Raw genomic sequence first — 13,164 nt, forward strand, 5'->3', positions numbered from 1 at the left:
CAGGTATGCAAGTATAATGTGCTGGCGCATATATGAATGCTTATGGTAATCCAAGCGGCAGGCTCGTTTCGACGTTGACCAGGATGCCTGCTACCTGAACGGACTCAACACACCCTCTGCAGAGTACACCCTCTACACGTCTTTAGTTAGTACATTGTAGTTGTATGTCGGACATCGTTTTCGACTTGATCAAGATCCTCCTAAACTTTGCTCTCTTGGGTCTCTTTCAGCCGAGATTTTCAATTCCAAAAGAAAAAGTAATCGTCTCGTTCCACTTGAAGTCTTTTCAATTGCTCTTTTTGCTACCATTCGATAGAGATAAAGGATATGATTAGAGGATATAAAGCGAAATTCGATAAACCGTGATTTCCTTCGTCTTCAGAAAGAAAACGAAAAAGGAGAGGTATCGATGGCGTGAGTCATCTTACCGTTGTCGATCGATAGGGTTAAGTTCTGTTCTGGTCGAAGTAACGTCTCGAACCCATAGTTCCAGTCCATGAACCGAACACAATGATAGCTAGCAGCCGGTCTGACCATGGACGGGCGATCATATCGGGTCGTTAACTGATATTAATAGCAGGGCGCGGTATATCTGCGCCTCCCTCTCTTTCTCTCTTTCTTCCCCTTCTCTGTCTCTTCGCTCCTTCACTTCATTCAACTTTTAGGGGATACCCTGTCCTAATTGTTACAAATTAAATCACAAGATATCGAAGCAATCCCTCGAGTACGATACGCAACTTGTTATCGTTATTTTCTCACGCCCAAAATTTCAAACTTTTCGATTGATTTTTCAAACTTCCATGTAATTCAACTTACCAGATTGAAAAAAACGTAGGTACATTGAAACCCACGTGAAATAGACTCGCAATATCAGGACAACGCGAGGGCATCTATTAGCCCGCGAATAAATTCTTTTTAATATGCCACACTAACCTGTTGAATGCGTTGCGTTCGTGACAAACGGTGATTACGTTTGCTTTTCTCTGCTTAGAATCGTCTTTTTCTAATGACAACGATCGTATCGCATTTGCGAATGCGACGTTCGAAATAAAATCTGCGCGATTTTGATATCCCACAATAATAATTCTTCCACAAAAAGCTTTTCCTTTATATCTTTGTATAATTGGTTTTCCTTATTCAAGATGGCTAACGATACTTGCAAAGATCTCGGAAAAGATATTCTTGAATTCGAAGAGTGCGAATGTTTGTTTTCTTAGTAGCGAAAGAAAGAAAGAAAGAAGGAAAGAAAGAAAGAAAGAAAGAAAGAAAGAAAGAAAGGGAAAGCGCAGAAAGTGTGCTCACGAAGACGAGGACTTTTGATATTTCCTGCTCCGACCATTAGCCAAGGTACGGGACAGAGAAGCGAGGTGAGGGTGGTTCTCAGGGTGGACGCGAGGAAAGCCTCAGGAAGTTCTAACTCACGGGCAAGGGGGCAAGCCACCCCTGTCAAGCTGTGCCAGCCCCTACCATTAACATTAACCGAGCATATACAGGGTGTTTGCAATGGCATTATCGATCGGCCTTGTGAAAAAAGACCAGCGAATCGAGCACTCTGTGCGAGCCGTGCAGGAAGCACCTAGTTTACATTCACGAAAGCTAGTTCTAAACGCCGATAGACTCATTTTCACGTCCTATCGTTCGTGGAACGATCTTTTCACGGTATAAAAAGTATAGAAAATCATGATCATTTTCGAGAGACCGTACTTCTCCTTCGATGATTATTCTTATTTGGTACGTACCGAAGAATTGTATATTTATTCGTGCGTAACATACAGAATCGAACGTTACAACGACATCCCCTAACATCCCGTTTCCTTTGAAAATCCTGAATCCTACATCCGTTTGGACCTTTTCGGTCATGCGTAAAGTTTCCGATCGTCGTCGATGCAAGGAATATCCTGGGTCATTCAATAAATATCAAGGAAAATCTGTTAGATACTATTCGGACAAGATCATTGCTGGAGGTGTCATTTTTATTTTTGTATATTTCTGATATCAGAAAAAAAACTTTACTCTACTTTGAAATTTTCTTATCGTGTACGAATTTTCGCAAGAGTATCGAATGTCAACAGTACATCGAGTAATAATACTTTCGACACTTGTATCGTTTTCCTCGTGATTGCCGTAGAGAAGCACGTCGCGAATAGCGACGTCGATCACGCGTTGGTTAACGAAGATGACGATAACGATACATCGTGTTATCGCTCGGACGTATCGCGCGCGGTAGTGGTCTATCGTGGACCGTATCGCGCGAACGTATCGAGCGAATGTATCGCGTGGACGTGTACCCGCCCCATGGTTGGCAGTGCATCTATGAAAAGCGTAGACCGGGCACGTGTCGCTCGTGTCGCGCCCTCCTTGTTACTGCAATGCGTGGATCTGATAATTTTCGTATGGCCGAACATACGTATCTATATTCGTCCGCGTCTCCACTGAGATTTCTACGTGACCTTGTGTCGAGAGATAACGAAAAGAGATAAGATCGAGATTTATTAATCGAACCGTAAGCTTACCGAGAACAATATTAATTAGCGAATTTCTTTTTGTAAGAAATTCGTCTTTATTTTGAAGGAAACTAACGAGAGAGAAAAAAATTCTTATATCCACATCGTATACCAAGGGTTAGGCCAAAGGTTGAGAGAAAAAGAGAGGAAAGCTCTCTCTCGGTGTTACCCCTATCGAGAGAAAAGGGAGGTGGATGATCCCGCCTCTAAGGAGCTGTATCGGAGTTGGCCAAAGGGTGGGAGACGACGTGCGCAGGGTTAGAGGGGTAAAGAAGGGTTTCGCAAGTCCTCCCCTCTGTATGTGATATCCCTCCGGGGAACGGACGAGAGGGCGTCCCGGCGCAGGCTCCGATACAGCCAATCGTCGGACCGCGAGTGATAACGACGCTGCCGAATGCGTGCGTCCGCGTCTCTGGCCAAGTCCACCACCGGTGGTCCACACGGTTCTCCGCAAGGCATTCCGCACGTTCCGTTGTCTCTTCTACGATACCGAGTTGCCTCGTGTTTTCGCTGTCCGTCCATGCACGCGAGAAATGAACTCGTGCGATACTGTTTGCGAAAGTAGGTGTGTTAAACATGTTGAAACGCACGTTCTTTCCTTTTAACACGATCGCTGTGTCTAAACTCCTTTTCTCGGTGTCTATCTGATTTTTTCCTTCGATCGATCTCGCGTGCTTACCTTTTCGTCTTGGACTTGGATAAAACGTTGCTCTTTCAAGCTCGTGTTGTTGTGTCCGCGATCAGTGTTCGTGATTCTCAACGACGATAAAGTTTACTTCTCGCGAGTTCGGCATACTTTCTACGTCGTTCCTTGACTTTAGGAAGTGTTCGCGGACGTTTGTCCATCCTTTGAAAAGAGCTGGATTCGACAGTGCTGGATAAGATAACGCGCGGAACCCCGCATTGACGGTGAGATTCTCTTTTTCTTTCTTTCTTTTTTCTTTTTTCTTTTTTTTTTTTTTTTGAAAAAAATCGACATACTGTGAAAATAGTTCGCTCTTTCTCCCCCTCTCTCTCTCTCGTTCTTTCTCTTTATTTCTCTGATGTAGATACGTTCGCTACTGCCGGAAAGGTTTAATTGAATCAGAGCACAGGAAACGCGACTACGAGAGCGCGGTTTCTCTTAGCGTGCCAATGAAAGAAACGTATGTCGTTATCGCTTTGACTAATAATAAGATATCTCTGTGGAATGATTAGCGACCGCCCTCTCCTTTTGCTTGCACTGTATTACACTATCGCGATCTTCCGTTTGAAATGACGACGACGGTTTGAAATACGCGTATGTGGTATACTTGGATCTGATAGCGTTTCATCTCACTTATCTTGTCGTTTGATATCCTTGATCGAAGTAACACATTCATTTCTGCATTCATTTCTAGAGAAAAATGTCAAACGGGTCTAGCTATGTCAGTTATATCAAAATCAATATCGAATTATCATTATTTCTATTTTACGAGTAACATGTTTAGATCGATATCGTTATGTGTGTACAGATCAGAAAATCTTGAGTTATTATTCGAGAAAAGATAAATATATTAATATGAATTAGGCGAAATAGGTTGATCATTGATTATGTAAAGATAGATGGAAAATTAATAAGATTATTATTTTTGTAAATAAATAATGTACATGGATCAACGTTCTCATCATGGATTAAAAGTTGCACGTGGTGTCACTCTGGTTTACTGCATCGAACGTCATTACATTGCTAAGTTCTCTCATATCTTTAACCTTCGGGATTTTGGGAAAATTGCGAAAGCAAGAGTGCCTCGTCCGAAGGGAACTGCTCGACTATCGGTTAACGTAAATGCACGCACGGCTTGTCGAGGTTTCTCCCTCTTTCGCATGCGAATGCGCGTCTATATCAGCCTTACCGCGACACTGCATTTAAATAGTGTGTGTAGGTACGTGCGAGAGAGTTTAGACGAGGTAGGCTGAGGGGTTTCCGGCGAGCGTTAACAGAGTAACAGAGTGATGTAATGAGGCCCGGAAGCAAGCAATTTGCTGACCGCCGCGGCCACAGTTGCGCGAGACAACCTGCCCGGAGTACCTTCTTCTTGATATCGGCACCAGCATCCTCCGGATTTGAAGCTTTTGCCTTTTCGCGAATTAATTTTATATCATTCTTTCGTTCTTCAAAGATATCGTGTTTCGATATCGTTGCCGTACGATGTCTTCCGTCGTTAGCGTCTAACTCGACTCAATTATTTAACCAGACATGGAATTTAGTCAGTCGTTTTTATACTTGGACGAATTGACGATATCATCGACAGTTTTATATCTTTTTGTTTCTTTCATTATTATAACTCTGTGTTGATCGAGCGATGTGTGAAAAGACTTCTACGATTTTGTGATAAAGCTATCTTGTGATTAGGATGATCAGTGATATTTATCTTAAGAGATTTTATTATAATCGAACCTTCTCTCAGTGAGAAGATTCGTGGTGCAAGCTGTGTGAAATTGTTCGATTCGATGTCAATTCGTTATAAGGATTAATCCGTGTCACAAGATTCGTGAAAATCTGCCGAGAAATCGAAGGTAATCCGTCGGCTTCCAAAGTAGATTAAACATGACTAGAGATATAGAAACGAAGATAGTGGTCTTGAACTCGAGATGGAAATAAATTTATTCTGTAAATCATGATATGTAATAGATGACCTGTTTAGTAAGATTAATCGGTACTTAGCTAAACACTCATAATTATCATTTTCAGCATTTCTTTGTACGCACATAATGTACAGCAATAGCTAGCGTGCACATAATTACAGCATACCTGTCAAAAATGTTTCAACACGAACGAAGAGAGATCAAGGCCACCTATTAAACGATCCTAGCAATGATCTGAAAATGAAGCTAAGTAGTTAATGAGGAAAACTTTGGGGTAAATGTTTCAGGGGCACTTTGGTGATGTACGACAGCGCTAGCTGTTCGTACGCAGGTGCGCTCGAATTAAAAGGAACCGGGAGTGGAGCTGCGGCCGGGGCCGGGGTCGGGGTTGGGTCCGGATCCGGGAGCGGAACCGGAGTCGGGGCCGGAGCCACGACCGCGGCCGCGGCCGCTGCTTCTGCGGTGGTTGCGGGTGTTACTGCGGCCGGTGTCAAACAAGAAAATTGGCCGTATCGCGGGCTCACCTGTGACAGCACCTTTCAACGACTTAAGGAGAGTGTCAAACAGGCTAAACAGGCTCTAGCCGATCGTGCTGGTTATCTTCCTGGAGCTTTTTCACCGCCTCCGCGTGCCAACCCGTCCGCCATTTCGCCGACCGCCTCCATCACCGGTGAGTGCTTCCGTACGCTTTAAATCTTCCCTTACCTCCGAAAACCCTTATGAACGAAAACTATTTTTTTTTCTTCTTTTCGTCTTTATCAAACTTTTTTCTTTCTCATGCCTGCTATGTTTCATCAACGATGATGAGCTTTGCTTTACGACCTCAACGTTGCGTTTTTCTTCCAAATTAATAGCATTTTTTAAAATTCGATCTGGATAATACATATTTATGATAGGAATAATTGTTTATGTGTTTATAAAGTTCATGATTACTTGCATTTTTGGGAATATTTTTCGTAGGCCAGGACTTTATACAGTTATATTTTGGATTACACATGAATTTCTACATTGTAGATAGCGATAGTTTAGAAAAATTAGTTTATAATATTCTTAAATTATTTATTAAAATATGCTTTCAAAATATATTGAATGCTATTTTCTAGAAGTTCACAATTAAAAGAAATACTTAGCTTTCGAATACTTCCATCGCTTGTATTTAAAGTAGAGATGTCTCAACTATAGTCAGACGGGTAAGACAAAATTTGTCTAACCTTTTGTAATACTTTATACTAAAACAATAAATCAATTCGCGATGTAGATAGAATTCCAACCTTTCTCGAAAGAATTTGAATGTAGTCGTTATTCGAAAAGCAGTAAAGTCTTATCTATAAAAGAGAAAGGAAAAAATGCGAGAAAGAAAGTGAAAAATTAATGTTCCTATCATTGATTTCACGAAGTCTAGACGAAGATAGGAGTGCAATAGAGTCCCAGATGTAATAATTTGCCAGTGTTTACCGTGTACGATAGCGGCGCGGCTTGACTGTTGCTCTTCGCCGTCACCGATTTCCGATTGTATTTTTAAAGCATCGGTCGCGGGGAGCATTAATTACCCGACCGGTGTAAATCACGTTATCTGCTGCCCACGCCCCGCGAGAAAGTAAAGCTGGGTCGTCGAGAGAGAAAAAGAGATAGAGAAAGGAAAATAGAGAGGAGAAAAAAAAACAGGATGAGAAGGGGTCAACGGTGTTACGCGAGGACCGTCGACTACTTCCTACGGCCGCTCCAATATCCTGCGTGTTCCTCCGTAATTTAGCAACGATTCGACAGTTTCGTGCTGCAACCGGTCCATCCTCTAAAAGCATAGCAGTCCATTTTCTTTTACGATTTTCCTCGATGGTCGCGAGCCATTCGTGGTATCCGCTTTGAAATTTTTCGAAAAGCTATCGATTTAAAAAGGAGGATATCGTTGATAAGCTGTTTTGTGATTACAGCGACAACGACGATTCAGTTTCCTTAATCTTTTTTCTGTGTTTCTTTTTTTTTTCTTTTTATTTCCTTTCCTTTTCTTTCCTTTTATTTTCTTCGAAGGAAGAAACATCGTTTGGAAATTTTGACGTCGAATCCGAATTCTCTCAGTCGAGTTCAAGCAAGATGGTGGGTCGATGATGGCGGCGTAGTTGCGAAAATGTGGATGACGAGGGGTGGAGCGGTTAGGGGTTAGCCGGGAACGTATCCATGACGACCGACCGCCCCACGAAGCGGCACCCTCCGGGATTCCGGATGTTCCCCTCGACATCCCAGCATCCCTCTTTCCCTCCTCTCCTGATGCGACCATCCGCGATCACCACGTACCTCTCTACTCTGCCTCGAAGAGATAGAGAGTCCATAGCCCTTTTTCAAGAGATGTGTCGGATTTAAGCTTGGATTTTAAGTCGAATCGTATCCGCGCTCTCAGAATATATTTCTCAACCATTAGATAATAATTCTCATAGAATTTAGTATCCTCTCTCTCTCTCTCTCTCTCTCTCTTATTTGTTTTGCAATAAAAAAAACAAATGCGACAAATTTTCATTCCGAATATTCCATTTGTTCCATTGAGTTTAATTATTAAAATTAAAGACATATAACGTTGATCAACGTTCGAAAGACTTATCTTTTGTACGTTGTATTACACTGTTTACTTTGCTAATTGATGTTTGCTGAGTTGTGGCGACACGCGTGTGCAATGGAAACTTGTTTGTTCGTAAACATGGGCTAACCTTTTCAACATTTAGAAATTTACGGCACGTTTCAACGTGTAGGTACGAAGAGTTTCACTTACGGAAGAAGGTTAAGAGAGAGGATAAAGAGGTGCCGTAGAGAAAGAGAGAGTACCATTTAATCATGTTCTCTAATTGCACGGAATGAACGAGCGAGAGCTTCATAGAAGAGAGACGAACTCTTTTGTCCTTCCTTCCTTTTTTTCCTTCATCTTTCCTCTTCACTCATCGCGGATTCTTCTTGCGCGTAGACGCGAATTATAGTGAATTGTTGAAGAGGGCGGATCACACAGTGACCGAGACGCGTTGATAATTGTCGGTATCGGTTAACCCGAAGGGATAGGCCAAGGGGTAAGACTAAGGGTAAGTTAGGAGAGTAAGTCAGGGGGTGGTTACGGGTGTCGGACACCCTTTGCCTGATCCCTAGGAGGTCCGTTCTTTTGGACCCTTCTCATTGCTTTTCCCTTTTGCCCCTTACGTTCAGCAGTCTTTGCGCCTTGCGTCCCTTCGTTTCCGTTAAGCACCGCCACCAGCAGTACTACTACTACAATTCTCAACCGCTACCTACTAGCAACTTACGACCACGGCACCCTTCTTCGCGGTTCGAAGGGTGACTAAGGGTCAGAACGTCCTGACTGTCTTCTAGACAAGAATAAAAAGTCAGAGGAATATATTAAAATAAGGAAATGGGGAGACGACGATATATGTGTATATATATATACATGTATATATATACATATACATATATATATATACATATACATATATATATACATTGGTATGTTCATTTAAAATATTTTCAAGTTGGCTCGATCCTGATAAATATTTTCTTAATTTCCCTTTTGTATATCTCGATCTGGAGTTTTCCTATTTTTCCAAGAACTCACAATCAAAGTCCTGTTGTAGTGAAATGATTAGTATCGGCCCCAGGAACTAGTCCTTTTATCTATTCTCTATGGTACGTTCAGCTTGACCGCGCTCGGTCGATCCGGATCTGTATGCAAGCCAGGTTTATGTCTTTCTACTCGCATTTCTCCTACGGCTCGCTGCAGGCCCCGTGACTAATCATGATAGTTCCGGCCGGGAATGGCGGGGACACACGACTCTCGGTTCCGGTTCCGGCGCGTGCTCTGCTACCCTGTTCTCTCTCTCGCTCTTTCTCTCTCCCTCTCTCTTTGCTCTTTTCCCCTCTCTTCCCATAGCGAGTCACCCTCGCGCGCAATTATTGCGCTTCGCAACAAAGGCAGCAGCGCCACGAGCGCTCGAAGGAGCACGTCGTTTCTGTTGCTCCTATCGCTGCCTTTGCTCACCACAACCTTAACTCATTCTCCTTCTTCTTCTACTCCTTCTTATCCGCTTGATCTTCCTTATCGCCCATAGCGAACGTATTTTAACAAGTTAAAGTTGGAATGATAAAAGAACCCAGGAGTCCCTTCTCATCCCGTTTTTCTTCTTTTTCTTTCCCCCTTTTTTCGATCTCCTTGCAGCTTTTTTTTTTTTAGTTCCTTAACTCCCTTCTTCTCAGCTTTAGTCGGCAAGTCGCCTATCAACCCTACGGCCGAATCATTATTCATCCTCGCGCGACCTATGGCCCACCCAGTTGACGTCGTGAAATAGCCTCGTTAAGTGCTAACTGCCACGGGAGTAGGTAACGCCACAACTACGACGATGGCGCGGTGGCGGCATTCATGCTGAGGAAAAAGGAAAGGAGATCATGACTCGACGTAAATTCGCGAAAGTGCGAGAGAAAGAGAACGGGAACTCGTTTAAGGCCCACCCTTACGCTTAGTCGTGATCATGCACGCGATCCTGTGCACCCCTTTACGCGCGCCCTTTCTACTCTTTCGCTGAATCGTTCGCACGATTTTGACAATAAGACAAACGTGTGCCGATCGCTTTTCCTCGTGACTCAGTCCCTTTTTGTTTTTTTACAACTTTTACATAATAAATATACAATGATTTGACAATTAAAACAAAAATAATATAAAAGATATTTATAATTTTTATGATCGACAGATTAAATAATTTGTTGCTCTTTACCTTCTGCCAGAAATCTAACAGCGGAGTTTAAATTGTAAGGTTTTATCGATATTTGTTGTTTTATAATTGTTATCATCGTTCAGCAATGTAGGGGATTCGAGCGATTATCGGTTAGGAAGACTCCAATAAAACTACCGTGGATACGTGCACGTTAATAACGATTTTCCTCTGCTAGAATCCTTCGGCAAGTGGTACAGATCAATATTAAAGTCTACTTGCCAGAGTGTACTGGCAAGAAAATCACGTCATGCTTTAGAAATCTTACGGTAGATGGCACTGTCTTGTAACAACCCTTAGATTAGTTTTAGTTTAAAGCGATAGATGTCTTTTCTATAGTCTTGTAATTCGAAATTATCATATTATTTTTGTAATTTATTGTTAAAGTTGTTTTTATATAGTTCGTATGCATATTAACAGTTCCACTGTATATTTGATTATCGATAGAAAAATATTTCTTTTATTTTCTCAATCTAGATTTATAGATCAATATTATCAAAAATGTGTATATTTATAACTTATATATAAATCAAGATTTTGTTTCTGTAATGTAATCAATAGATGTTTTTGTAATATAATCAACAGTACGATATAATTTAAGTTAAATATTTGAAATTTATATATTTAAAAAAAAATATATTTTTCAACTCTTGAATGTCCTTAATATTATTTGGAAATATGACAAGACCTAAGAAAAATTTGTCTTGTCGAATCAATCGGCTTGTTAACGATTGGACACAACAATGGCTTGTTGAATGATCGCTTATCGGTGAAGGGTCTGAACGTTAGTTCGAAAGCAGTGATGATGCTGCGTAAATGTCGAAAAAAGAAGCAAGAGAGAAAAGTCATTAGCCAGTTAATCATGCATTATCATGTGTGCTTAATGTACCGTCGATGAAGGAGTGACTGGGGAGTGAGCATCGAAAGGGAAACTCGTATCCCCTTTTTCGCTCGTTTCTTAGCTCCTAGTCAATATTGTCAGCGTGCATCGCAGCGTGAACGACACATCGCAGTCGTGCACGTATTTCTATGTATCACTGTCTACCCTCGGTACTCCTTCGTCTCTCGTCTTTAATCGCAATAAAACGGAACCCAAGGGGGTCTTTTTTCTACGAATTAATTTAACGGCCAACAAATCACATCACGAGACAATCCTACATTATTTTATCGAACTACTCTTATATACTGCTTTTCAACAGAGATTCGCCAATTCTTATTCATTAATTATTAGAACAATAACATAATGACGTTCGTCATGATATGGTGCTTAACTATACTATACGCTAGTATATACTATACGCTATATTATTCATGAGTTCACGAGGGTGAAGAATATTCAAAGTTGTTATGCATGTTATAGGGATGATACATTACTATCTTCTTGTCAAAAGTCTTCACTTTTTTCCCCACTAATATATAAGAATAATTAATAATTTACAATTATATCAAATATTTGAAAGATAGAGTATTTGAAGATTCATATAAAAGTTAATTTATAATTTAATATCGAAGTCAAGAAACACTATTAATATATATTTAAAAATAACAAATCACTGAAATAATATCTGATGATGACAGAAGTTAATTAACTTGTCCAAAAAAAATTCGTTTAGATAAATGAATACAAAATTCACAAAGAAAAATGAGAATCGCCATTGGATGGCGAAGTGATCAGTGTAGCGACGCAAGCCGATAATCATCGTTGAGACAAGTGCGCGTTCGATGCCGAAGAAGAATAAGAGGATGAGACGACGATCGAGGACTGTGATCATGACTACGACGGTGCGACCGGTGTTTGTGGCGTTCGCCGCCGCCCCGGCCGCCGACAAAAAGGCGAGAGAATTTCCTGAAATCCTTTCTGAGGGTCTGATTGCCATCATTATCGTGGAGTGGGTAGGAGTAGCACGGCACCAGCGAGGATAGGGTGCCACGGGGTGGGTTTCGGGTGGTGAAGTGGAGTGAACGAGTGAGGAGGAGGGTTGCTTAGGAGTGGAGGAAGCAAGGTTGGGGTTCCGTTATGAGAGGAAGCAGGAGAGCTTCTGACTGCGGGAAAGAGATGGCTAGCGGAAAGGAAACGTACTGAAAGAGAAAGAGAGAGAGAGAGAGAGAGAGAGAGAGAGAGCGAGAAAGAGAAAGAGAGAAAGAGAGAGAGAGAGAGAGAGAAGCTAACGGAGCGATAGATGGTGTCGAAGAGAGACGGCGATAGAAAAGGGATGGAAGGAGAGAAGAAAGTGTAGGGAACAAGAGAAAGAGAGAGAGAGATAGCGAGAGGGAGCGAGTGGAGGACAATCAGTGGTATTCAGCTGAAGCTGAGGACTGGAAGGCTAGGGAATAGCGGGTTGGGACGTCGACTACTTCTACTACTACCTCCACCAGAATCGATCGACCACGGACAGCCGCTATACGACGTAACACCCGTTGCTGCCCACCGGAAGTTACCGAACTATGGCAGTCGAACGAAAGCAAGTTGACGTTATACTCCTCAACTATGTATCCTCATCGGATTTTCCGATGATCCTAAATATCCAAGTTCTTCCGATGAATTGCTCTTAGAGGAAGAGGACTTCAGGCGGCTTTCACTTTTCCCGAAAGACAGAACACTTTCGATGATCAAAGTTTGCTTCTCTTCTGTTCTTGATCGATCATCGTTAAATATCGATTGGCAGAATCATCGAATTGTTTAATATCAATGATTTTAGAATATATGATAATTTTTATTTCTATATTAATAAGCATGGGTAAAATAGATCATTGAAACATGTAACATGTTGAAACGTGAAACATGTTTATATTAGACTTCTATCGTATTTGTGTGTATATATGTTTGTGTGCGTATATATATATACACATATATACATATATATACACATATATACATATATATATACACATATATACATATATATATATATATAGAACTAATGTAAGAGGTGTGAAAAGAGTCAGTCATATCAAGTATCATACACAATCTCATACAAGTCACAGGCATCTTAAAGTCAAGTAAAAGAACTATTTCGCGCTCTGACGATCAAAGTGGAACGTAAGTCGGTTGGCCAAGAAGAAGGAAAGAGAGAAAGAGAGAGAAAGAGAAAGAGAGAAGATCGTGTAAGATAGAGAACTCTTGGCCGCACCTTGATGGAACACAACGCCTTCGCGAATTAAGACGGCAGTCGTGGAAAGCGCAACGTATGTATGTATATGTTTGTGTATCTATATATGTATGTATGTATCTATATACATACATATATACACACACATACATACATACATATATATATATATATGTGCTGGCTAGATGCGTGTATAACGTGTTAGCC

The 13,164-nt window shown here is 41.4% G+C and overlaps 1 protein-coding gene across 3 annotated transcripts in view; it reads left to right on the forward strand.

The window, feature by feature from the left end:
• Nucleotides 1-2,795: 2,795 nt before the first annotated feature.
• The window catches only part of LOC127062132 (transcriptional regulator ERG homolog), a 30,783-nt gene continuing 20,414 nt past the window's right edge, over nucleotides 2,796-13,164 (forward strand). Inside the window, exons 1-2 of one of the 3 annotated variants that reach the window (XM_050989829.1) lie at nucleotides 2,796-3,413; nucleotides 5,399-5,781. In XM_050989829.1, coding sequence (XP_050845786.1) covers nucleotides 5,412-5,781 — 370 coding nt within the window. In that variant the 5' untranslated portion in view covers nucleotides 2,796-3,413; nucleotides 5,399-5,411. Of the gene's footprint in view, nucleotides 3,414-4,513; nucleotides 5,043-5,398; nucleotides 5,782-13,164 lie in introns of those variants that run through there. The other 2 variants (XM_050989830.1, XM_050989828.1) reach the window with 2 other exon arrangements.

The sequence above is a fragment of the Vespula vulgaris genome, chromosome 3, assembly GCF_905475345.1.
Source record: "Vespula vulgaris chromosome 3, iyVesVulg1.1, whole genome shotgun sequence".
Classification (NCBI taxonomy): domain Eukaryota; kingdom Metazoa; phylum Arthropoda; class Insecta; order Hymenoptera; family Vespidae; genus Vespula; species Vespula vulgaris.